This window comes from Nerophis ophidion, linkage group LG10, assembly GCF_033978795.1.
Source record: "Nerophis ophidion isolate RoL-2023_Sa linkage group LG10, RoL_Noph_v1.0, whole genome shotgun sequence".
In the NCBI taxonomy this organism is placed as follows: domain Eukaryota; kingdom Metazoa; phylum Chordata; class Actinopteri; order Syngnathiformes; family Syngnathidae; genus Nerophis; species Nerophis ophidion.
Genome location: NC_084620.1, coordinates 36,944,620 through 36,972,047, shown reverse-complemented (window position 1 = coordinate 36,972,047; position 27,428 = coordinate 36,944,620). Strand labels below are relative to the sequence as shown.

At 41.8% G+C, this 27,428-nt stretch overlaps 1 protein-coding gene across 3 annotated transcripts in view; it reads left to right on the top strand.

Moving 5' to 3' along the window:
* The first annotated feature begins 485 nt into the window (after positions 1 to 485).
* arap2 (ArfGAP with RhoGAP domain, ankyrin repeat and PH domain 2) overlaps positions 486 to 27,428 on the top strand; it is a 288,224-nt gene continuing 261,281 nt past the window's right edge. The window contains exons 1-7 of one of the 3 annotated variants that reach the window (XR_009808512.1): positions 486 to 844; positions 11,492 to 12,150; positions 12,273 to 12,355; positions 15,133 to 15,209; positions 15,439 to 15,482; positions 17,896 to 18,207; positions 18,278 to 18,347. Coding sequence is in view for 2 of the 3 variants with exons in the window: in XM_061913586.1 (XP_061769570.1) it covers positions 11,498 to 12,150; positions 12,273 to 12,355; positions 15,133 to 15,209; positions 15,439 to 15,482; positions 17,896 to 18,207; positions 18,278 to 18,347 (1,239 nt within the window). In the remaining variant the exon portion in view is untranslated. Of the gene's footprint in view, positions 845 to 10,779; positions 11,195 to 11,491; positions 12,151 to 12,272; positions 12,356 to 15,132; positions 15,210 to 15,438; positions 15,483 to 17,895; positions 18,208 to 18,277; positions 18,348 to 27,428 lie in introns of those variants that run through there. The other 2 variants (XM_061913586.1, XM_061913587.1) reach the window with 2 other exon arrangements.

The window sequence follows — 27,428 nt, the reverse complement described above, 5'->3', positions numbered from 1 at the left end:
TCACACACTAGGAACAATTTAGTGTTGCCAATCATAACGGAATGTAGTGAAATTGCGTAATAATATGTGGTTATTGTAGTTTAAAGTGGACGGTGACAAGTTCGACACTTCTGAAGTGGAACCAGTTAAAATACGTTGTCCTTACTGCACTCAGCACCCTCAAGTGTCCAACCTCATGCAGTGCAACATGTATTTTCAATATTAAATTGTTATACCTATAATAACTGTTTGAACGCTGTTAGAAGTAGTCCTAAAACTTAAATAAATGTGACTACACATTTTTGTACCCTCGCCACTTTATACAGTAATGAAGACTCATTTAAAAAATATATACATGATTTTTTTTCACAATAAAAGTTCACTTTAATAAGCGCTGCAGTTAAAAAGCAATTGGATGTTGTTTACAAGTCGTTTGGAAGTATTTGTTAGCAGCAGATAAAGTGCCTTTATCCGAGCCAGCTTCGCATTCCAGACGGTGTTAAATGAAATGTTCCTGTGGGGGACATCAAGCCGGGACACGTCACGTCGGCCTCACCTTGGGCTCGGAACCAGGAAGCTGGCGTCTCGGCGCACACTTTGAGGAGCCTCGTCCTTTTTTAACACGACTCGTCTTCGGCTCGCGTCTCCACACTTTGTGACTTTATTCGCCTAAACGGCCGTAGTGCGTCGTATTTGACGCACGCACCGGAAACAGTCTATCGAGCGCCGTAGACAACCTGCTGCAGTTTTTTTTCTTCAATGTCCACGGGTGGGGGGCGGACAAGAAAAATGACGGAAACCTGGCGCAAAAACTACGCTCAAGTGTGCTGATGACGCCTGCGGCTGTACCCTCTTGTCTGTCCAGGTGCGTGCAGGACGATGTCCTGGTTTGCTTCTTGTGTGTGTGTGTGTGTGTGACATAATCGAGTGACAACCCGGGAAAATCGACTTTGGTCGGCGGCTCAGTGTGCTAAAGTCTGTGGTAGATCAGCAGTTTTCAACCTTTTTTGAGCAAATTAAGGCACATTTTTTTCATTAAAAAATGTGTAGGCACGCAACCAGCAGAAAACATTAAAAAGTGAAATTCGGCCGCTGATATTGACAATAAAAACTTGTTCTCGCAAGTGTTGGATATGACTTTAAACCATAACCAAGCATGCATGACTATAGCTCTTGTCTCAAGCTGTGACTTATTTGGAGTGTTTTGGTGTTTTCCTGTGTAGTGTTTAAGTTCTTGTCTTGCGCTCCTATTTTGGCGTCTTTTCCTGTTTTGTTGGTATTTTCCTGTAGAAGTTTCATGTCTTTCTTGAGTGCTATTCCCCCACACCTGTTTTGTTTTAGCAATCAAGGCTGTTTAAGTTTTCGCTATCCGTTGCGGGGACATTGTTCGGATGTACATTGTGGACGCTGTCTGCTCCACACGCTGCAAGTCTTTGCTGTCGTCCAGCGTTCTGTTTTTGTTTACTTTGTAGCCAGTTAGGTTTTAGTTTCGTTCTACATAGCCTTCCCAAAACATCAATGCCTCTTCTTAGGGACACTCACCTTTTGCTTATTATTGGTTCAAATGTTAGATACCTTTTTAACTACACTCTGCCTCCCGCATATTGTGATCACAACAAACCCTGTTTCCTGACATCTACAAAGCAATTAGCTACCTGCTTCCATCTACTGCTGGGGTAGGGAACCTATGGCTCTAGAGCCAGATGTGGCTCTTATGATGACTGCATCTGGCTCTCCGAAAAAACTGAGCTAACACTGCTTAACACAATAAGTAATGACTAATTCCACTTTTAATCAAAGTGTTAAAAATAACGTTCAAAATATTAAACATGCTCATGCATTTGAATCCATCCATCCTTTTTTCTACTGCACTTGTTCAAGAAATTGCATGATTTATTTATTATTGTTTTTTTTTAGGGCTTGCCCTCCTGGGGGTTCTTCAGACCACCAAGCACCGACATGAAAGCCTGTTTCAGGGTTACGATATATATATATTTTTTCAATAAGTCTCTCAGTTGCTTTCCAGCAATTATCTTTTTCTCTTTTGTTCTCGCTCGCTCTCTGGCTCCAGCTCCAACCCTGTCTCTCCTCCCGGCTGCTGCTAATAACAGAGCGACAGTTGATCAGATAACAAGGCCCAGGTGGGCCATCTACACACCTGTCGCTGATTTCAAGGCCGGTCCTGGCACACCCCGCTTCGCTGCTGGCCCGCAGGCCACGCCCCTCCACAGTTAGCTTCAGATTATCAACGTTATTACAAAGAATACGAGACTTATTATACTCTAGTAATGTTGGTCTTACTTAAAAATGCACGCGTTTAGTTGTGTTCAGTGTTGAAAAAAAAAATGATATGGCTCTTACGGAAATACATTTGAAAATATTTGGATTCTTGGCTCTCTCAGCTAAAAAGGTTCCCGACCCCTGATCTACTGATACGGTATGGTATAACATGGTTACTCTGCCGAGGTCTACACCAGTGTTTTTCAACCTTTTTTGAGCCAAAGCGCATTTTTTTAATTGAAAAAGTCCAGAGCCACACCACCAGCAGATATCATTAAAAAAATTAAACTCAGTAGACAATACAAAGTCGTTGTCACAATTGTTGGAAAGGACTTTAAACCATAACCAAGCATGCATGACTATAGCTCTTGTCTCGAAGTACTGTCACATCAAGCTGTGACTTATTTGGAGTTTTCTGGTGTTTTCCAGTGTAGTGTTTTAGTTCTTGTCTTGCGCTCCTATTTTGGCGGCTTTTCCTGTTTTGTTGGAATTTTCCTGTAGAAGTTTCATGTCTTATTTGAGCGCTATTCCCCCACACCTGTTTTGTTTTAGCAATCAAGGCTGTTTAAGTTGTCGGTTTCCTTTGCGGGGACATTGTTGACTGTCATGTCTAATCGGATGTACTTTGTGGACGCTGTCTGCTCCACACGCTGTAAGTCTTTGCTGTCGTCCAGCATTCTGTTTTTATTTTTGTTTGGGGACGGCGTGGCGCGGTTGGGAAGGTGGCCGTACCAGCGATTTTAGGGTTCATGGTTTAATCCCCACCTTCTACCAACCTAGTCACGTCAGTTGTGTCCTTGAGCAAGACACTTTACCCTTGCTCCTGATGGGTCGTCGTTAGGGCCTTGCATGGCAGCTCCCACCATCAGTGTGTGAATGGGTGAATGTGGAAATACTGTCAAAGTGCTTTGAGTACCTTGAAGGTAGAAACGCGCTATACAAGTATAACCCATTTACCATTTATTTTGTAGCCAATTAGGTTTTAGTTTCGTTTTGCATAGCCTTCCCTAAGCTTCAATGCCTTTTATTAGGGGCACTCACCTTTTATTTATTATTAGTTCAAGTGTTAGATACCTTTTTAACTACATGCTGCCTCCCACATATTGTGATCACAAAAAAACATGTTTCCTGACATCTACAAAGCAATTAGCTACCGGCTTCCATCTACTGATATGGTATAGTATAACATGGTTACTCTGCCGAGGTCTACACCAGTGTTTTTCAACCTTTTTTGAGCCAAGGCAGATTTTTGTAATTGAAAAAGTCTAGAGCCACACCACCAGCAGATATCATAAAAAAAATTAAACTCAGTAGACAATACAAAGTCGTTGTCACAATTGTTGGAAATGACTTTAAACCATAACCAAGCATGCATGACTATAGCTCTTGTCTCAAAGTACTGTCACATCAAGCCGTGACTTATTTGGAGTTTTTTGGTGTTTTCCTGTGTGTAGTGTTTTAGTTCTTGTCTTGCGCTCCTATTTTGGCGTCTTTTCCTGTTTTGTTGGAATTTTTCTGTAGAAGTTTCATGTCTTCCTTGAGCGCTATTCCCCCACACCTGTTTTGTTTTAGCATTCAAGGCTGTTTAAGTTATGGCTATCCGTTGCGGGGACATTGTTCGGATGTACTTTGTGGACGCTGTCTGCTCCACCCGCTGCAAGTCTTTGCTGTCGTCCAGCGTTCTGTTTTTGTTTACTTTGTAGCCAGTTAGGTTTTAGTTTCGTTCTATAGCCTTCCCTAAGCTTCAATGCCTTTTCTGAGGGACACTCACCTTTTGTTTATTATTGGTTCAAGTGTTAGATTCCTTTTTAACTACACGCTGCCTCCCACATATTGTGATCACGACAAATTATGTTCCCAACATCTGTAAAGCAATTACCTACCGGCTTCCACCTACTGATATAGTATGGTATAATATGGTTACTCTGCCGAGGTCTACACCAGTGTTTTTCAACCTTTTTTGAGCCAAAGCGCATTTTTGTAATTGAAAAAGTCCAGAGCCACACCACCAGCAGATATCATTAAAAAAATTAAACTCAGTAGACAATACAAAGTCGTTGTCACAATTGTTGGAAATGACTTTAAACCATAACCAAGCATGCATGACTATAGCTCTTGTCTCGAAGTACTGTCACATCAAGCTGTGACTTATTTGGAGTTTTTTGGTGTTTTCCTGTGTGTAGTGTTTTAGTTCTTGTCTTGCGCTCCTATTTTGACGGCTTCTCCTGTTTTGTTGGTATTTTCCTGTAGAAGTTTCATGTCTTCTTTGAACGCTATTCCCCCACACCTGTTTTGTTTTAGCAATCAAGGCTGTTTAAGTTGTTGCTATCCTTTCCGGGGACATTGTTGACTGTCATGTTTAATCGGATGTACTTCGTGGACGCTGTCTGCTCCACACGCTGTAAGTCTTTGCTGTCGTCCAGCATTCTGTTTTTGTTTTTGTTTGAGGACGGCGTGGCGCGGTTGAGAAGGTGGCCGTGCCAGCAATCTTAGGGTTTATGGTTTAATCTCCACCTTCTACCAACCTAGTCACGTCCGTTGTGTCCTTGAGCAAGACACTTTACCCTTGTTCCTGATGGGTCGTGATTAGGGCCTTGCATGGCAGCTCCCACCATCAGTGTGTGAATGGGTGAATGTGGAAATAGTGTCAAAGCGCTTTGAGTACCTTGAAGGTAGAAAAGCGCTATACAAGTATAACCCATTTACCATTTACTTTGTAGCCAGTTAGGTTTTAGTTTCGTTTTGCATAGCCTTCCCTAAGCTTCAATGCCTTTTATTAGGGGCACTCACGTTTTGTTTATTTTTGGTTTAAGCATTAGACATCTTTTTACCTGCACGCCGCCTCCCGCTGTCGTCTGCATATTTTGAGCACGACAAACCATGTTCCCGACATCTACAAAGCAATTTGCTACCGGTTTCTACTTACTGATATAGTATGGTATAACATGGTTAGTCTGCCGAGGTCTAGACCAGTGTTTTTCAACCTTTTTTGAGCCAAAGTGCATTTTTTTAAATGAAAAAGTCCAGAGCCAAACCACCAGCAGAAATCATAAAAAAAATTATACTCTGTAGACAATAAAAAGTCGTCGTCGCAATTGTTGGATATGACTTTAAACCATAACCAATCATGCATCAATATAGCTCTTGTCTCCAAGTAGATGTACTGTCACAACCTGTCACATCAAGCCGTGTCTTATTTTGAGTTTTTTGCTGTTTTCCTGTGTGTAGTGTTTTAGTTCTTGTCTTGCGCTCCTATTTTGGTGGCTTTTTCTATTTTTTTTGGTATTCTCCTGTAGCAGTTTCATGTCTTCCTTTAAATAATGTTTCCTGCATCGACTTTCTTTTAGCAATCAAGAATATTTTGGTTGTTTTTATCCTTCTTTGTGGGGACATTGTTGATTGTCATGTCATGTTCGGATGTACAAACCCTGTTTCCATATGAGCTGGGAAATTGTGTTAGATGTAAATATAAACGGAGTACAATGATTTGCAAATCTTTTTCAACCCATATTCAATTAAATGCACTGCAAAGACAAGATATTTGATGTTCAAACTCAAACTTAATTTTTTTTTTGCAAATAATAATTAACTTAGAATTTCATAGCTGCAACACGTGCCAAAGTAGTTGGGAAAGGGCATGTTCACCACTGTGTTACATCACCTTTTCTTTAACAACACTCAATAAACGTTAGGGAACCGAGGAAACTAATTGTTGAAGCTTTGAAAGTGAAATTCTTTCCCATTCTTGTTTTATGTAGAGCTTCAGTCGTTCAACAGTCCGGGGTCTCTTCTGTCGTATTTTACACTTCATAATGCGCCACACATTTTCGATGGGAGACAGGTCTGGACTGCAGGCGGGTCAGGAAAGTACCCGCACTCTTTCTTTACGAAACCACGCTGTTGTATTACGTGCTGAATGTGGCTTGGCATTGTCTTGCTGAAATAAGCAGGGGCGTCCATGAAAAAGACAGCGCTTAGATGGCAGCATATGTTATTCCAAAACCTTTCAGCATTAATGGTGTCTTCACAGATGTGTAAGTTACCCATGTCTTGGGGACTGATTTACCCCCATACCATCACAGATTCAAGATTCAAGATTGTTTATTGTCATATGCACAGTTAAACAGACAGTTTGCCGTACAATGGAAATCTTACTTTGCTAGTCCACCCTTCAACAAGTCACACGGTACTTAGCTAAAAATAAAGCTAAAAATGTATATACAAGGCATAGTAAGTAACATAATATTTTTGCACATTCTGATTGACAGTCAACAGTATAAATATGGAAGTGACCTTGGGTCCCAGCAGCAGTTAAAGTGTCTTTAGTGATCAAAGGTAAAAGTGTCTACAGTGATGGTTCACAGTTTGGGGGTGTTCAAGGTAGCTGTCTTTTGTTCAAAAAGACAAAGTAAAAATGGGGGGGGCAAGCTGGCATCCACGAGTTAGCATTCACAAGCCTGATGGCCTGTGGGTAGAAACTGTTTGTCAGTCTCGTAGTCCTGGATTTCATGCTCCTGTATCGTCTGTGCTGGGGGTGTGTACTGTCCTTTATGATGTTGTGTGCTCTCCTGGTGGCCCTGGTAGAGTACTGCTCCTGATATGTACTGAGCAGTTTTAATCACTCGCTGGAGTGTTTTTCCTGTCCTTAGCAGTACAGTTTCCATACTAGACCATGATTGAGCTGGTAAGGACACTCTCAACCGTACTTCAGTAGAAGTTGCTGAGAATTTTGGGTGGCGTTTCATATTTTATCAGCCTTCTTAGGAAGTACAATCGCTGCTGGGATTTCTTTATTGTTTGTTTGATTGATTGATTGATACTTTTATTAGTAGATTGCACAGTACAGTACATATTCCGTACAATTGACCACTAAATGGTAACACCCGAATAAGTTTTTCAACTTGTTTAAGTCGGGGTCCACGTTAATCAATTCATGTTGGGTGTTGTGATCCCAGGTGAGGTCCTCGCTGATGTGGGTCCCGAGGAATTTAAAGGTTTTCACCCTGTCCACCTTTGTCCCAGATGCTGGCTTTTGAACTTTGCGTCAATAACAGTCTGGATGATTTGCTTCCCCTTTGGTCTGGATGACACGATGTCGAATATTTCCAAAAACAATTTGAAATGTGGACTCGTCAGACCACAGAACACTTTTCCACTTTGCATCAGTCCATCTTAGATGATCTCGGGCCCAGTGAAGCCGGCATCGTTTCGGGATGTTGTTGATAAATGGCTTTCGCTTTGTATAGTATAGCTTTAACTTGCACTTACAGATGTAGCGACAAACTATATTTATGTGACAGTGGTTTTCTGAAGTGTTCCTGAGCCCATGTGGTGATATCCTTTAGAGATTAATGTCTGATTTTGATACAGTGTCGTCTGAGGGATCGAAGGTCACGGTCATTCAGTGTTGATTTGCGGCCATGCCGCTTACGTGGAGTGATTTCTCCAGATTCTCTGAACCTTTTGATGATGATATGGACCGTAGATGTTGAAATCCCTAAAATTCTTGCAATTGCACTTTGAGAAACGTTTCAATAGCAATTATTTGTATCTCTGTAGATCAGGGGTCTCAAACTCAATTTACCTGGGGGCCAGTGGATGCAGAAACTGGGTGAGGCTGGGCCGCAAGAAAAGATTTCTTAAAAAAATCCAACATGCACTTTTTAATGAATTTACCTTCTTTGAATGGTTTTCCCGCCTTAGCAACATACTTGTCAACTCTCGCGACCCAGAGGAGTTAGGGCTACATGGGATTCTGGGTATTTGTTATGTTGTGTTACGGTGCGGATGTTCTCCCAAAATGTGCTTGTCATTCTTGTTTGGTGTGGGTTCACAGTGTGGCACATATTTGTAACAGTGTTGAACTTGTTTATATGGCCACCCTCGGTGTGACCTGTGTGGCTGTTGCTCAACTATGTCTTGCAGTCGCTTACTGCGTCTACAGAAGCCAAATACAACATGCGGGTGGGCTAACACGCTGCTTGTACAGATTATAGTGGACGTTCAAGGCAGTGCCTCCACGTTGCCCCTTTAATTTTTGTTGTTAGGGTGAATTTCGGGAGAATGATTACTCCTGGAGGGGCACTGAAAAGTGGGAGTCTCCCGGAAAAATCGAGGGCGTACAAGTATGACGATGTAAAGCGGCATTCATATGAAACTCGCGGGCCGCACCAACATTAAATATTCTTATTAAGGTGCGGGCCGCAAAATAATGTCTCGCGGGACGCAATTGGCCCGCTGGCCGCGTGTTTGAGACCCCTGCTGTAGATGATGCCACATATGTACAAAATAAACCACACAATGTTAGGAAAATGATCAAACTACATAAATCTATTTTTTGGATTTTGATATGTTTTCTTGATAGATTGAAAGTTAACACCAATGAGTTGACTGATGAACATTAACACATAATTTATTCAGAAAATACAAATAAAGATAGAATACTATTAACCACAACATGTGATTGTAAAGAAAAACCCCCAAAAACATTATGATTTGTACAATTTCAGAATAGGCTAGTTCTATTTTTAAACAAAGAAAACAATTTGAAGTTGCCTTTATTTTTAAGTTATCGTGACATGATTTTATCAGTTCGGCCCCCCAGTCCGAGATAAAATTAGTTTGACACCCCTGTATTAGAGCCATGTAAGAAGGCAGAAAATGTCACCTTTAGACTCGTTCAATCCAATCTAATGACGCTGTCTGCGGCTGAGCCAATCAGTGGTCACGCTTCTAAGCAGCGCTCTGTTTGGCCAATACTAGCATAGTAGTAATCTATGAAGCACAATGTGGGCGAGGAACGACTGTACTTGTCCCACTACTTCATCTTTGGCTTCCTTGGAAAGGTTGGTGAGGCTGGAAAGCCGACAGTTTGGAATTCATGTGGTGCGGCGCACCCAGCGCTGGCAGCACTCATGCAGCAACACCGCTATCTTGCGCTGCCAGCTATTCAGACCATAAGAGTGACTAATTCTGCTTGGTAAATCTGTACTGTTGTAGCAAGATGTGCACTCTCTCACTATTGCAGTGTTTTTCAACCACTGTGCCCCGACGCACAAGTGTGCCGTGAGATATTGTCTGGTGTGCTGTGGGAGATTATGCATCTTCACCTAATTGGTCCAAAAAATATTATTTGCAAATCAAAAATTATAATCTGCGAATAATGTGCCATTGTCTAGTGTCGGCAGGGTAACCACGTAAAACTCCATATCAGTAGCTGGCAGCAGGTAGTTCATTGCTTTTGTAGAAGCCGGATCCCATCGAGGATGGTTTGTCGTGATCACAGTATGCAGAGCACAGCTGGAGACTGCGTACAGGTAAAAAGGTATGTAACACCCATCCATCCATCCATTTATTTTCTTCCGCTTAGCCGAGGTCGGGTCGCGGTGGCAGCAGCCTAAGCAGAGAAGCCCAGAATTCCCTCTCCCCAGCCACTTCGTCCAGCTCCTCCCGGGGAAGCCCGCGTTCCCAGGCCTGTCATCTCAACGTGTCCTGAGTCTTCCTCGTGTCCTCCTGCCGGTCGGATGAGCCCTAAACACCTCCCTAGAGAGGCATTTGGGTGGCATCCTGAGCAGATGCCCGAACCACCTCATGTGGCTCCTCTCAATGTGGAGGAGCAGCGGCTTTACTCTGAGCTCCTCCCGGATGACGGAGCCTCTAACCGTATCTCTAAGGGAGAGACCCGCCACCCGGCGTAGGAAACTTTGTTTCAGCGTCTTGTCCTTTCGGTCATTACCCAAAGCTCACGACCACAGGTGAGGATGGGAACATAGACTGACCGGTAAATTGAGAGCTTTGCCTTCCGGCTCAGCTCCTTCTTTACCACAACAGATCGATACAGCATCCGCATTACTGAAAACGCCGCACCGATCCGCCTGTTGATCTCACGATCCCACTCTTCCCTCACTCGTGAACAAGACTCCTAGGTACTTGAACTCCTCCACTTAAACCAAAAATGAACAAAACGGAAAGGAAAAGGCAATGAAGCATTGGAATGGCTATGCAAAACGAAAGTAAAACTGAACTGGCTACAAAGTAAACAAAAACAGAATGCTGGACGACAGCAAAGACTTACAGCGTGTGGAGCAGAGACGGCATCCACAGAGTGCATCCGTACATGACATGGCAATCAAAATCTTCCCCACAAAGAAGGAAAGCGTCCGCACAACGGAAATAGTCTTGTTTGCCAATAGATAGCTGGATAGATAAATAGATAGTACTTTATTGTTTCTTTCAGGAGAGTTCTTTCAGAAAAATTAAAATAGAGAGCAGGTCAGGCAATAGCACTCAAAGGAAGGTGTGAAGCTGCTACAGGAAAACACCAACAAAACAGGAAAGGCCACCAAAATAACATCTCAATACAGGAACTCAAACACTACACACAGGAAAAACAACAACAACAAACTCACAATAAAGTACAACAACCTGGTGGAGTTTAATTTTTTAACGTTTTCTGTTGGTGGTGTGCCTCTGTATTTTCTTTATTAAAAAAAAACTGTGCCTTAGCTCAAAAAAGGTCGACAAACACTGCACCATTACCTATCAAATGTTCCCGTACTGTTCCTTTACAAGGTTGATGATAGATAACGCTGGCGTTTTCGAGAGGTTCTGTGCGTGCCCCGGCATGCTCTGCAAGCGGTCGCTGTCGACGCCGCTTGCACGTCATGAAAGCAGAAGTAACGTCTCCTGTGTTGCTGTAAGTTTGCAGGTCAAAAGAGAAGAAGTGGGTACAGCAATGTTGATGATGTGTCTTCCTGTGTGTGTGTGTGTGTGTGTGTGTGTGTGTGTGTGTGGAAACAAACACTTTTCTTTTTATTTTGGAGAGGGATGCTTTGAAAGCACACACGTCCTTGATGTCCAGTAATTCAAAGCGTATTCAAACGTGCTGCCTCAGAGCTCCTTCTGCTTCCTGCTTTATCGAGCAGTGCTGCAAAAGGTAATACTTCAGTATGGGGGACATATTCTAAGTAACAAATACTTAATTTAGAGTTATTTGGACATTAGGGGAACATATCAGGCTGAGGGTTACGAATAAGCAATAATTCTGAGGTTATTGAGGGAAGACTCTTAGATAATGGCTTACTGGTTGTATGGTAAGGCCATGCAGAATAAGGCATTAATAAGTACTTAATGACTAATTAAGAGCCAATATGTTACGAATTTGCATGTTCTCCATACTGCAAAAGTGTGTTTTTGAATGGCTTTTTTGTCTTGTGCTGTGCACCCGCACCAGATCATCATGCTGGAAGCTCCAGAGCCGAGCCAGGAGGTGGAGCGGTGGCTTTTCACCCTGCGCCTCCAGCAGTACGCGCCGCACTTCCAGCGAGGCGGCTACCGGTCCCTGGGCGATTTCGGAGACCTCACGGATGAGCGCCTGCGGGAGCTCCAAGTGATCCCGACGGGGCACCGCCGGCGGATCCTGCGCAGTCTGGAAGCGTTGGGTGTCTGGAAGCCGCCGCTGTACCCGAGGAATGTCTTCCCCAAGGACAACAAAAGAGGCGGGACCTGTCAGCACTACCGCCCAAAAGGAAGCGAGGACTCTGAAGGGAGCCAGACGTTGCCCGCAAGAGTCGGCTTGGGAGCCGAGACCCTCGCGCACCTGCCTCTACCGGCCCTGCGTGACCCTGAGAACATCCTAACATCCTTGCTGGAACGTCAATTCATCCCTGCTTCCTCATCTTCATCCTCCATGAGCAGCATAGAGTCTGAACTCCCACCCAACTTGGACACTCCAGAAGACGGCCCCCCGTCAGCCCCGAGTGAGGGGCCCTCTCAGTGCCCCATGGTGGACAACGCCATCTATGATGCGTCAGAGTTTCCCAAGGGTCCCAGGCAGACTCGCTCCTACCGGCTGAGGCACCGACCTGTGCCGAAAATCCCGCAACGACACAGGTGAAGTTTGACAGTGAATCAATGGAACCGAATTGAATAGCGGCCTTTGGTTGTGCACGTTGAAAAGTTTCTATTCCGAGGGTGGTTTTTTTTGTGTTTACCGGCTGCTCTTCCTCTCTCAGGTTTGCAGCAGCAGTGCAAACAAGCGTGCCCGAACACCCAGCCGTCTGCGCAGGTCCCTGCGGTGCAAACGGCGCACAGAAAGGTACACGCCGTCTTTTGCTGCTGCATCCCGCTTCATATGTACCATGAATTTTTCATCCGGCACCGCTGTTTGCCCGCATGAAAGAGCGATGGGGGAAGGGGTGTTGCTTCCACGGGTTCGGTGGGAGTCGTGGGAAACGGCAGCGCGTGTCTCAGGGAATATTGTTCCCCGTATCCGCAACGGGTGAGACCTCCCGTCAGGCGGCTTTGAGAAGCTGAGAAACAGGAGTACAGTACAAGTGGAGACGCAGACCACTCCAATTACATGTCGTTATAAGCCCCAATGACGCACCTCTCCCACTCTTCTGAGTTTTACCGAGAAACTTTTGCGGTCTGTTTTCCTCTCTGAATGCAAGCAGACAGCTCGAGAGAGAAGTAAGGAAGCCATGGATGCAAAACAGGCTGAGACGAAGGTAAAGAAGGAGCCGACACGCTCGCAGTGTTGGGAACTCGGCAAGAACGCAAAAGCTTCTTTGAAGTCGGATGGATTCAGTCGGATAGTTCCCATAAGCAGGGGCGTCGAGGGTTATATGAGTTTTTTTAATAGATATCTTACACACGTTTTATTTTTTTTTGTTGGCACTTGCTTTGTAAAATAAAAACAAAACTTTTTTTTTTCAACAAAACCAAATGATTTAAGGGGTTTGTATAGATACATTGTCTAGCTGTTAATCCCGTCTTTAAAAGTTAAAAACCTAATTAAGGTTTTCACATGTGTTATAAGAAGCTGGTCCTAACCAAATCCATGACATAATTTATGTTTAGCGCATATAAACATACCAAGAGTGTTTGTATGGGACAGCGATGTTGCGGTGAGGGGCCCTTTTAGGACTCTGGTGTACGGAAGCCCGCAATTTACAGTATATCAGGATTTGCATTTTCAGAAGTTGCACCAAAGCCAACTCCTTATTAGAGCAGGGGTCTGCACACATGTGAATCTTCTGCCTCCTTATTTTGGCTACCTCCTTTGGAGTGAGAAACGTTTGCACTTTCAAAGAGTTTTATAATCTTTGGCTGTATGTGAGGCCGTGAATGCGCACAGTTTACCAGTTAGAATGTTAAAAAAAAGAAACATTTGTTCTGGTGTCATGATCTATGGTCCGGATCATGTTTTGTGTTTTCTGTTTGTTTTGGACTCCTTTAGTTCCTGTTTGTGCACCTCCTGAGTTTAGTCACCATCGTTACTTATGATTTTCACCTGCCTCTGTTATTCGAAACACTCACCTGTCTGTAATCAAGAGACACTATTTTCCTGTCTTTGCTGGTCACTCGTCTTGGCTTCTTTATTTGCGTCACACCACTGTTACGTAAATTGCTTGCCTTCTAACTCATGCTAAACTAGCATCCAGTGCGATCGGCACTTTCTTCCTAAGTCTTGTTTTTCTGTTTTTGGTGCTTCGTTTATTTTCCAGAATTAAAAGATGTTCCTACCTGTAAGTCCTGTCCAGAGTGATCCGTTTGCATCCCAAGTTAACAAACCTTGCATCAAGCTGCAACCCCGCCGTAACACTTGGCTTACATGAGGATTGTGAACGACAGGCAAAATTCCCCCAAAAAGTGCAGTTACCCTTTATCTAAAAACCTTTGTTTAACAGATTCTTCTTGTTACTATAAGGAGTTTCTATGAATTCCGTCTGTCAGGTTCAAATACTGATGACATCTATTAAACAAGACAAAAGGCAAAGAATCAAACAGAGACAGAATTTAATTTGGACTCAGATCCGAGGAGAGACATGGCCACTGTATACTCTTTTTACAGTCCTGCACCAAGCTCTGCCCCAAGATCGTACTCCTCCTTCTTTATTTGACTTACCCCCCATCTCTTTCCATTTTTTTAAAAGCTTCACGGAGCCACTAGGGCATACTTGCCAACCCTCACGATTTTTCCTGGAGACTCCTGAAATTCATTGCCCCTCCCGAAAATCTCCTGGGGCAACCGTTCCCCCAAATTTCTCTCGATTTCCACCTGGACAACAATATTAAAGGCGTGCTTTAAAGGTACTGCCATTAGCGTCCTTTAGCAACCTGTCACACCCACTTTTCGTCCATACAAACAGCGGGTCGGCCCAGTCACATTATATATGCAGCATTTACACGCACGCACGCATACATACACACACACAAGTGAATGCAAGGCATACTTGATCAACAGCCATAAAGGTAAACAACTTTAACAATGTTACAAATATGCGCCACACTGTGAACCCACACCAAACAATAATGACAAACACATTTGGGGAGAACATCCGCACCGTAACACAACATAAACACAACAGGACAAATACCCAGAATCCCTTACAACACTAACTCTTCCAGGACGCTGCAATATACACCCCCGCTACCACAAAACCCTGCCCCCAAATTCCCGAATTTGGAGGTCTCAAGGTTGGCAAGTATGCACTAAGCCAGTGCTAAAGAGAGCTTAAGAGCTGCGGGTTGCTGACCGCCGTCTTACACCAACAATTACAAACCTATGACATAAAGTCATGCGACAAAATTAGTATTTGAGTGTGTTCTCTGTGAAGCCTCGGGTGAAGCTGGTGTCATCTTTCACAGTGACAGGCTGGGGCCCACGCATGGCAGCCTGCGGGTCTCCAGACTAATAATGTCTGGCTGCAGTCTCTTCTCCTTCCTTGCTTCCTGCAAACATCGATCACATCCTAAATGCACACCTGGATCAATGTTTGCCAAATGTATTTAGATCAGAGATTTGCTGTCATCGCAGCCACCCGTCTTCCATTCAGCGCCATGACCAAGGCACTCTGTGTCCTTTTATAGCTCCGCTTGAGAGAACCCTGACGCCCATTGCTCCCTATGGAGAGACCTTCCTCTACAACAACGCTCACAGCATTCTGGTAAGACTTCCATTGACTTACCAAAGAGGAACCTCCTTTTTTTTGTGGTTTCTTCAATATTTATAATGCTCTTGTCACATAACAGAGTGACGCTTGCTTCTCGGCGGCCCGAGAGGTTAATAGAAATGTCAACCTGCTCCTAAAGTTAAAGCCGCTTAATGCAACAACACGATAACGGCTTGTCCAAGTGCAACGATAGTCTCACTTCCTCACTCTGTGGCCCTTACAGGAGCAGGAGCTGCAGAAGGATAAGGAGACGCAGAAGAAACCGAGGTATGATGCTAGAGACCAGGCTCTATAAATGACAATGTTTGACATAAAAGTGTTTTTTTGTGGGTGATGACTCTCAAAAGTAGCAGAGAGGATATAGTTTCGGCCTTGTGCTTCGCTAAAGCAGAAATGGAAGTAAGGTGAGAGAAAATATATTGGCAGGAGCAGACATTGAATCGTGGTGAAATCTGCTTATATTTTCTTCTTATTGTAGTCATTATACAGTCGCATACGCATTTTCATGCAATTTTAACTTAAATGTATCTTTTTTTCTGTTACCATCTGAACAGCCATCCATCAATTTTCTACACTGCCTATGCTGACTGGGGTCACATGTATCTAAAATAATTGTATTTATTATTTTTTACTTTTTTATTTATATAATTTATACCACCATCTTAGCATTATGTATTTTTAATATTTTTCATTCATGTATTCATCCCAATCATCCTTATAGATAAAAAAAAAATACTTACCGGTAAAAAAAGCGCATATTGATCAAATAATGAAAATGTTTCTGAAAAATATAAATATATAATGAAATAAATAATAAATTATTAAATAATAACAATACAAATGATGTGATGTATATACATGCATTATGACATGAATATATTGGTCATGAAACAAATAGTAAATAAATAAATAAAGATTTTTTTTATTTACAAAAATATGTTGGTCATTAAAGGCCTACTGAAATGAGATTTTCTTATTTAAATGGGAATAGCAGGTCCATTCTATGTGTCATACTTGATCATTTCGCGATATTGCCATATTTTTTGCTGAAACGATTTAGTAGAGAACATCAACGATAAAGTTCGCAACTTTTGGTCGCTAATAGAAAAGCCCTGCCTCTACCGGAAGTATGTGCGCTTGACGTCACGAGTTGCAGGGCTCCACACATATTCACTTTGTTTTTAATGGGGGCCACCAGCAGTAAGAGTGATTCGGACCGAGAAAGCGACAATTTCCCCAATAATTTGAGCGAGGATGAAAGATTTGAGAATTAGGATATTGATAGTGAAGGACTAGGAAAAAAAATAAAGTAAAAAAAAAAGCGACGGCTCCAGGCGGCGGTAGTGTGAGCGTTTCAGATGTAATTAGACACATTTACTAGGATAATTCTGGAAGATCCCTTATCTGCTTATTGTTCTAATAGTGTTTTAGTGAGATTTTAAAGATTGTAAAGACATACCTCATGGTCGGATGGCTGTGGTGAACACGCATTGTCTCAGACAGAAGCCGAGGAGCCAAGCTCACAGCTGCCTTTTAAACAGCTGCTTCAGGACGACGAATAATCCAATGATTTCTCCGGTAAAATATATATCACAATTTCCCCATCCAAAAACATGCTGGTTGACGTAGAGAAAACATGTTCGCTTGACCGCTCTGTGTTAAAGCTTCACAACAAACAAACAAACACCAGCTGTGTCTCGGTGTTAAAGACAGCTGCAATCCACCGCTTTCAACCAACATTATTGTTTTTTATAGTCTCCATTATTAAATGAACAAATTGCAAAATATTCAGCAACACAAATGTCCAAAATACTGTGTAATTATGCGGTTAAAGCAGACGACTTTTAGCCACGAGTGGTGCAGCGCTATTATTCCTTGACAGTCCGTGACGTCACGCGTACGCGTCATCCTTCCGCAACGTTTTCAACAAGAAACTCGCGGGAAATTTAAAATTGCAATTCAGTAAACTAAAAAGGCCGTATTGGCATGTGTTGCAATGTTAATATTTCATCATTGATAAATAACCTATCAGACTGCATGGTCGGTAGTAGTGGGTTTCAGTAGGCCTTTAAATACGAAATAGTAGATTGATTAATAATACAATAATATGTATATACATTTATTATGAAATAATTGTATTGGTCATTAAATAATAGGAAATTAATAAATAATAAGGAAAGATAATGTGACAAATATACATTTATTGGGGAATAAATATGTTGGCCATTAAATACGTAAATAGTAAATTAAAAAATAATGAAATAATATGCGTATACATTTAATATGAAATAAATATATTGGTCATTGAATAATACTAATTAAATAATGAAAAATTATATGACAAATATACATTTATTAGGAAATAAATATGTTGGCAATTAAATACATAAATAGTAAATTCATAAATAATAATAATGAAATAATATGCATATACATTTATTATGAAATAAATATATTGGTCATTAAATAATACTTAAATAATGAAAAATGATGTGAACACCCTGTTTATTGTGAAATTAGTATATTGGCCCTTAAAATAAACGGTAAATGAACAAACAATAAAAATAAAAGAGGATGTTACTAATATAAATGATAATGAAATCAATTGTAAATAAATAAATAGTTTTTAATATTTAATATTCAGCTTAACGAATGTTATTATTTATTTGTCTTCAAAAAGGTCCAAGGACAAAGACTCCCCTCCCGTCGAGGCTAGTCCAGACCCTTTCAAAGAGGAATACTCCACTGTGGAAGAATGTTCCAGCATTTTGCAGAATTTGGACCAAAGTGTTGCTCTCACTGTCGGTGCGGTGTCTGCGGCCCTTACTCCCGCTTGCCACAGCGCTTCCACGATGATGGTGGACCGCGACCTCTACTCCCAATCTGTGCACACGGAGCACCTTCCTGATATTTCGCCGTATGCTTGCTTTTATGGCTCGCCAAAGCCTCCAGTGCTTAAAGTGGGCTGGCTGGACAAGCTTTCACCACAAGGGTGTGTGCTGCAAATATTATATGAACTCTCCTCTTGGTCTTTTACCAGTTTCAACTTCATTCTTTTGCAGGAAGCACGTCTTTCAAAGGCGCTGGGTGCGGTTCGACGGCGAGAGCCTGGCCTATTACAACAGCGACAAGGTAACCAACACACGTGGGAACGCTCGGGAAATCGATACGTAGCCTCATCGCCATTGCTCGCTCGGCGAGCTGGTGAAAGTGAGCAAGGACATAGTGATCTTTTGGCGCACTGTAAAACGAGTCAATGCTGGCATCTCCCCAACTGACAGCAGCGAGGCAGGGAGGACGTGAGGTCACGCGCTTGGCATTTCTGCTTCTGTTTTGCTCAAATCTACTTTGAAATGTTAGTGCTAAGGACGACACAAACAAGCATTTAATCCCCTCAAATGTCTTTGTAGGCACAAGCAGGCTTGTTTTTGCCGCAGCAGAACATCACAATCAATGACGTGCGACCTGTTTGATGGCGCCTCGTTAATCACTTGCTAATTACACTCCTCTTTGCCCGCTCACGCACCACAACTCTCAATACACCCCCCCCTCCCCTGCTTTATTTATCAGGACACACTTTGCCACCAACAAGGCGGTAATCATTGGGGAACGAGTCAGCACTTTATTGTGCATTATTTTTTTTAGTTTACAAAAGTACGGTGTACGGTAAATACTGTAATTACAGCTGTGGTGTTTATTTACCTAAATGGACAGGGAAGCAGGGAATAAGTGGAGAGAGGCTGTTTGGTAAGGAATTATGCATGATTTTACTTAAATCAGGGGTCTCAAACACGCGGCCCGCAAGACGTTATTTTGTGGCTCGCACCTTGATGTGAAAATGTAATGTTGGTGCGGCCCGCGAGTTTTATATGAAGGATGCTCTACAGCATCATACTTGTACACCCTCGATTTTTCCGGGAGACTCCCAATTTTCAGTGCCCCTCCAGGGGTGATCATTCTCCCGAATTTCACCCATACAACAATATTAAGGGGGCACCATGGAGGCACTGCCTTTAACGTCCTCAACATCCTGTACAAACAGCGTGCCAGCCCGACCACATGTTGTATTTGACTTCTGTATACGCATACTGCGACTGCAAGACATAGTTGGTCAACAGCCGCACAGGTTGACCTGAGGGTGGCCGTATAAACAACTTTAACACTGTTACAAATATGCGCAACACTGTGAACCCACACCAAACAAGAATGACAAACACATTTTGGGAGAACATCTGCACCGTAACACAACATAAACACAACAGAACAAATACCCAGAATCCCATGCAGCCCTAACTCTTCCGGGCTACAATATACACCACCCCCCAAACCCCCGCGTCCCGTAAGAGTTAGTGCTGCAAAGGATTCTGGGTATTAGTTCAACAACTGCGAGCAAACCGCTCAGTCAGCATTAATAGCACTGATGAGTTGAACGTAAACAACAGTATTGCAAGTGTGCCACCACCACCACCACCAACAACGGTAGCAACCTTTTGAAGTGCATGCAGAGGTGATGGATACTGATCAATCATGATATTTCACATGCAAGGACTGCCATCTTGTAGCATTAAGAAAAAGCAATGCAGCCACAGTTATTATGCTATTGTTTTTGTTTTACCTAATTAGAGACCTTGGTGGTTATTTGCTAATGCAGACAATCCGACCAGCGATTATTGGAGACATACAGTACAAAGAGTACCGTAATTTTCGGACTATAGGGCGCACCGGATTATAAGGCGCACTGCTGATTAACGGTCTATTTTCTTTTTTCATATGTAAGGCGCACCGGATTTTAGGGCGCATTAAAGGAGTCATATTATTATTATTAAAATTGTTATTTTTCTAAATTGAAAACACTTCCGTGTGGTCTACATAACATGTAATAAAGGTTCTTTGGTCAAAATGTTGCAGAGATTATGTTTTACAGATCCTCTTCAAGCCACTTTCTGACAATCGCTTCCGAATGCACGGTTTTGTGGGCGGTCTTATTTTCGTGGCTCACCTTCGGCAGTGTCTTCTACCCATCATCTTTGTTGTAGCGGTGTAGCGTGCAAGCACGGGAGTGGAAGAAGTGTCAAAAGATGGAGCTAACTGTTTTAATGACATTCAGACTTTACTTACATCATTAACGCAGCAGCATCTCCTCATCCGGAAACAACAACAATGTGTTCCGTGAAAAAACATTCGACCCTAACTCTCTAATAACTAAAGTTCCTTGGCTAAATAAAGTAAACTCACTACACAGGTATTTTTTAGCGCTTTCAGGGCGAGTTTACTGACCGATATAAATAATAATTTTACACTACTTTATATTAGAAATGGCAACAGCGGAGGATGAATGTCCCATAACAAGAAGATAGAGAAATAGACGACGTTTATCGACTACCATCAGGATTTATGCAAATTGTAAATACAGATCAGCAGGTACCAGAGGGTAAGAAAAGTTGCATTTTGCATAGTATTGCAAAACGGCAAAAAATATGTCTTACCTTATACCAGTGACGTGCGTGTGGCGAGGTTTATGGCTGGTGAGGCACTGACCTCATCACAGTCAGATTTATAAGTATATGAACCCTATAGAGCAGTGGTCCCCAACCTTTTTGTATCCGCGGACCGGTCAACGCTTAATAATTTGTCCCGCGGCCCGGGGGGAAGCCTTTTTTTTTTTTATTTTTTTTTTTCTTCCTTTGTCATGAAAAAGGGACGTTTTTGTCATGAAAAAGGGAGGTTTTTGTGGTTGGTGCACTAATTGTAAGTGTATATAGTGTTTTTTATGTTGATTTAATAAAAAAAAAAAAAAAAATAAAATATTTTTTTTAATTAAAAAAAAAAAAATGTTTTATAAAAAATACTTCTGCGGCCCGGTACCAATCGGGCCACGGCCCGGTGGTTGGGGACCACTGCTATAGAGTATCTTATTCACCATTTGATTAGCAGCAGTTAACGGGTTATGTTTAAAAGCTCATACCAGCATTCTTACCTGCTTGGCACTCAGCATCAAGGGTTGGAATTGGGGGTCGAATCACCAAAAACGATTCCCGACCGCTGCTGCTCACTGCTCTCCTCACCTCCCAGGGGGTGAACAAGGGGATGGGTCAAATGCAGAAGACACATTTCACCACACCTAGTGTGTGTGTGACAATCATTGGTACTTTAACTTAATGTAGCAGGTATTTTAGCTAGTATAGTATAGTATTAATAAATTGCACTTATTATTATCATTAGTAGCGATAATACTGCTGACATTAACAATGTAAAATACCGTATTTTTCTGACTATATATATACTTCTCCACAGTCCAGCGGGGGGTGAGAACCGGCCAAACCAAAAAAAAAAAAAAAAAAAAATTAAATATATATATATATATATATATATATATATATATATATATATATATATATTTATTTTTATAGTTTGGCCAAGTCTCACTCCCGGCCAAACTACAAAAAAAAGACACGACTTATAGTCCGAAAAATACGGTAATCACATGTATGTACAAAATAACAAACACGAAAGTACACAGTGTTGTCACTATCACAGGTGTAACCGCGCTCCAGCGGCCGTGTTCATTCATTGTCTTTACTGTAGCATAAAAAATGCAGATGGCCTTAAAACGCCACAATACTCGGTCACCATATTTAAGTACCCAAAATAAAGACTCGACATAAATATAAATTCAATCAGATCAGAAACATTGGAGTAAACGGGATTAAAACCCGATGCTCACCGCTCATAGATAATACATGGGTACGGCTAGTAGCTACTATTAGTAAACAAATTCACTTACCAACTCGGCTTAATATCTCAACATCGACACGCTCTATCGTCGCAACTCGGCCCTGATGGTCGGCACCTATAGGTTTACAATTAGTTGTAAAATACTGGACGGTTGTTTTTACAATATGCAGGCAAACGACAACTTTAAAACATACCGGCTTCAGCTTTCCCCAGGCTTAGCCGAGTAGTGCAAGAATGATCTCTGGGATCACTAGCGCCCTCTACCACCAGGAGGCCGGAGAACAGGCGCCTCACATTGTACGTGTTTCGCAGCCGTTTTCTGATTGCCCAGCACAAAAAATATGTTTAACACATACAGTTGTTGACAAAATACACTGTACATTATATACCTCAGCTAACTAAACTATGGAAATGTATAATATAATCCATATAGCAATACGGTCTCACTGCACAGCAGGCCAGCAGTTACCCGAGTCATTGCGCAACCCATGGTGACGGGGAGGCTCAGCTGGCTGTGACTCACCGCAAGTAATTGTCAGTATTTGAACGCCAAATGTGAAAATTAAGCGATTTTGAATAAAAAATAATTCAAAACTGGTGAAGTTAAATGTAAAATAACTTTATAGTATAATCACTGGATACATATAACAATATAATGATTTTTTTTTCTTTTTACATTTTTTTCTTTCTGTGATGGCAGGTGAGGCTGACTGCACGCCACACTGCCTTATACACACACCATAATAATACTCGTATGTTGAAGCACATCAAGCGGTGCGGCTTCCTAGCTTACCAAAGTCATACTAAAACATTTTGATACATTTTGAGCGCCGTGTGTAATGTTCTATATTTTCAATGGAACATCTCAAATGTTGGTGTTTTTTACTTGAGTCATATTGCCATCATAGTACAGTCTACTTATACCTCTTATGTTTGACTGCCATCTACTGGTCACACTTATCATTACACCATGTACCAAATAAAATTGCTTTGAGGTCAGTAAGCAAAACCAGAATTATTCCATACATTGGGCGCACTGTTGAGTTTTGAGAAAAAAAAAAGGATTTTAAGTGCGCCTTATAGTCTGGAAAATACGGTACATCGCTGTAATTGTAGCTCCAGGGACAGAAATGGACACTCATGATGTCAATGTTCTTTGAGGGATAGTTACTGTGGCACTACCCTTAAAGTTTGTACATTTTACTCTTAGATCTCACTAGAAACGGCAGAAACGGACTTGTATTTCTGGAAATAAACGCGACAAGGCTTTAGTGTAGCTCAGTAAGGAAGGAAGTGTCATGGTGTGCTATTGCCTACAGGAAAAGCATTCCCATGCTGGTCCTCGCTTCCAAACTTTTAACACCTCAAACTCTCTTTTGTAGTCGGAAATCCAACAGGGATCCGTCAGCCCCAGACAGAACTAATCGCACTTAATCACAACAGTCGCGGCTTGAAAAGGTCTCTGGTGATGTCATCTACGGGGTAGCCCAGGTGGCGTGGGAGAGAAGCGAGATCATCGGTCTCACTTGTTCCTGCCAGATGGAACTGCCCGTCCATCTCCGTCTCTCATCAATTCACGCTTTTTCGCACGATTTCGTCAAGACGTCAAGATGGGGTGAGGCGACGGAGGGCTGCGGGGGAACGACTTGGGATAACACGGGTCTTAAAAGGGAGTCCTTGGGGTCGTGTTGTGCGATGGATGAGAACGAAGCGGAGGGATGATTCGCCAGGGGGGAGTACTTTCTTTGCAAAGCTCAGCTGGACACAACATTAGGTACACCTCAAATTAAATTGATATGCCATGATAAACATGGTACGTACCATGATGCAGCAATTCCATCTATCCATTTTCTACCGCTTGTCCCTTTAGGGTTGCAGGGGCAATTTAAAAAAACACCATATATATTTTTTTTTATGTTAAATGTTGACATTGTGATAATTTTACCTGTATCTGCTATGGTTTATTTCACATGGAATTTTAAAATGTGTACTGCTCTTTCAATTGAATTCACGGTCTAATCTTTTTACCGTTTTTTTTGTAGACGATTGTAAACACTGTCCAGGAACAAAATAGTAAAAATAGCCTTTTGGCTAATTCTGCTACATTTACAACAGTGTTGATTAAATGGTAAATTAATAAATAAATACATCAATAAATCAAAGCAACAATATTCATCACTGTATTGACCCAAATAGAATATAGAATACTTTTTCAAGAAAATATTTACAAGATATGTTTTATTTTAATCAAAAACCACATTGTTTTTTTTACAATTACAATCAAAACTACTCCTCTGTTGTTCGCTAACCTTTGCAACCTTTTCCCTCTCCTATTGTATAAAAATAATAGCAAATAAAATAAATGAATAATAGTGTAATCATAATAATACTGATAATGGCTCTATTATAATTTAGATTTTAATAAAATAATACTGAATAGGCTCTAGCACCCGCGACCCGGAAAGGGACAAGCGGTAGAAATTGATGGATGGATGGATGTTTTATTTTAATCAAAATCCACATTGTGTTTTTAAATTAGAATCAAAACTACTCCTCTGTTGTTCGCTAACCCTTGCAACCTTTTTCCCCCTCTCGGGGTCTGTTTTTCACTAGGTTGTGTGTGTGTGAGCGACAGGAAAAAAAGCTCTGAGTCAGTTGAAATAAATTCTGCAATCTGCTGGTATGTATAACAAAAAATAATAGTGTAATCATAATAATAATAATGGCTCTATTAAAATTTAGACTTTAATAAAATAATAGTGAATAGCATCTAGCACCCGCAACCCAGAATGGGACAAGCGGTAGAAAATGGATGGATAGATGGATGGATGTTTTATTTTAATCAAAATCAACATTTAAAAAAAAATGAGAATCAAAACTACTCCTCTGTTGTTTGTTAACCTTTGCAACCTTTTTCCCCTAATAGGGGTCTCTTTTTCACTAGGTTTTGTGTGTGTGTGAGTGACAGGAAAAAAAGCTCTGAATCAGTCGAAATAAAATCTGCAATCTGCTGGTACGTATAGAAAAAAAAATTGTGTAATCATAATAATACTAATAATGGCTCTATTATAATTTAGATTTTAATAGAATAATAATGAATAGGTTCTAGCACCTGCTACCCAGAACGAGACAAGCGGTAGGAAATGGATGGATGGATGTTTAATTTTAATCAAAATGCACATTGTTTTTTTTTTTTTATTGGAATCAAAACTACTCCTCTGTTGTTCGTTAATTTTTTCAACCTTTTTCCCCCCAGGGGTCTCTTTTTGAGTAAGTTTTGTGTGTGCGAGTGAATTAAAATGTGCAATCTGCTGGTATGTATTAAAATAAATAATAGTGTAATTATAATAATAATATTAATAATGGCTATAATGGCTATATTATAATTTAGATTTTAATTAAATAATAATGAATAGGCTCTAGCACTCGTGACCCCGAAAGGGACAAGCGGTAGAAGATGGATGGATATCCAGTGGTACTGGTACTGCAGTTTGGGAATCAATCCTAGTGTTGTGAGAGCATAGCCAAGTTAATAGAAGAGAATTATGCTCGTGACTACATATTGTTTGCTCGTTCTAGGTGAGATTTCGAGCAATAAGTCAATGCGTTGTGTAGCTTTGTGCTAAGGAAAGCTACACATATATGCAGTTAAGTAGAGCATAAAAAAACTAAGTGAGCTTTTCTTATCGGCCAGTTGGTGTCCTCGTGGCTCCATTGCAAATGGACTCAAACCTCCCAGCCTCCCGGTGTCTTGTTTTCCCTGTTTCTCCTATCCACATGGTGCCTCCATTGTTGTGTGCTTCAGCTCCAGTGGTTCTGCCTTAATTGCTCCGTGAAGTTTATAGGGCTTGTTTTGACTTTCTTAGGCAGAAAATAAAGACAGAAATGTGTCAAGATGATGACAAAGAAAAAAGAACGAGACAAGGGTGCTAGGACGACGAAGGTGAGTCAGGTGTGTTATCACAGATAGTTAGACGTCATTGCTTCTTTTGTCCTCTCGTCTTTTGCCTGACCTCCTCTTTTCATCAGTTTTCCCCTCGAGTATTTATAGATGCACAAGTCGCAATTAAACAACTTTCTCCCGCCTGACCCCCAAACCGAAATGGAGACAATTAATTAGTGTTAAAGCATACAGGAGCGGCTGTAATGATCATCTACAGAGCTCATTGCGACACCCCTCTGCTCGCCTCGCACTAACTCTACATCTGAAGCACTGCACACAGAAAGGGGATCATTTGTAGAAACACTGTTTTTCTCCACTGTTATTTTTAGTTTTACACCACTTATTGACTTGAAAATTCTCACACAGTTCTACAAAACTTTGTCGGCCGAATCACCACAACACCCAGTGCACACCTTTTGGATGAAATTAAAAGCACATGTGTGTCACATTTAAGCATGATTGCTTGGAAAAAAACAGTGGCCCCTGTCTGGCAGAACATCTTTGCAATTTCAAACTGATTCTCCGTAAGTCATTGACCATCGTTCGAATGATTATCCATCAATCAATCAATCAAATCCATTAAAGGGCTGCACATCCTTGGCTCAGATCCCATATCAGGGCAAGCAAAAAACTCAACCCAATGGGATACAATGAGAAACCTTAGAGGCGACCCTCCTGCCCCCTGGGTGACCGGTGCAATGGGCGTCGAGTAGATCTAGTTAATAGTGTAGGAGTCCAGTCCATAGTGGGGTCAGCAGGGGATCATCTTGAGTGGAAACAAGTCAGCAGCCCAGAGACATTCCCAACTGATGCACAGATTAGTGGTCCACCCGGGGTCCTGACTTTGAACAGCTAGCATCTCATCTGTGGTCTCCTAATAACCTCTCCACGCAGGAGAGGGGGGAAGGCAGAAAGAGACGGCAGATCAACTGGTCTAAAAGGGGGGTGTATTTACAAATGAGTTTTAAGATGGACCTAAAATGCTTCTACTGAGGTAGTATCTAACCCAGGGGTAGGGAACTTATGGCTCTAGAGCCAGATGCGGCTCTTTTGATGACTGAGTCTGGCTCTCAGATCAATCTTAGCTGACATTGCTTAACACGATAAGTAATTAATAATTCCGCCGGTAATCACAGGGTTAAAAATAACGTTCAAATTATAAAAAATTCTCATGCATTTTTGTCCAACCATCCATTTTCTATCGCACCTGTTCAAGAAGTCGCTTTAATTGTAAAAAGTATCATATTTATTATTGGTTAGCTTTAGAATAACGTTATTATTATCTTGGGGACTGCGTGGCGATGTTGGGACAGTGGCTGTGCCAGCAATCTGAGGGTTACTGGTTCAATCCCCACCTTCTACCGTCTTAGTCACATCCGTTGTGTCCTTGAGCAAGGCATTTCACCCTTGCTCCTGATGGGTCCTGGTTAGCGCCTTGCATGGCAGCTCCCGCCCACAGTGTGTGAATGGGTGAATGTGGAAATAGTGTCAAAGCGCTTTGGGCTTCTTAAAAAGGGGTAGAAAAGCGCTATACA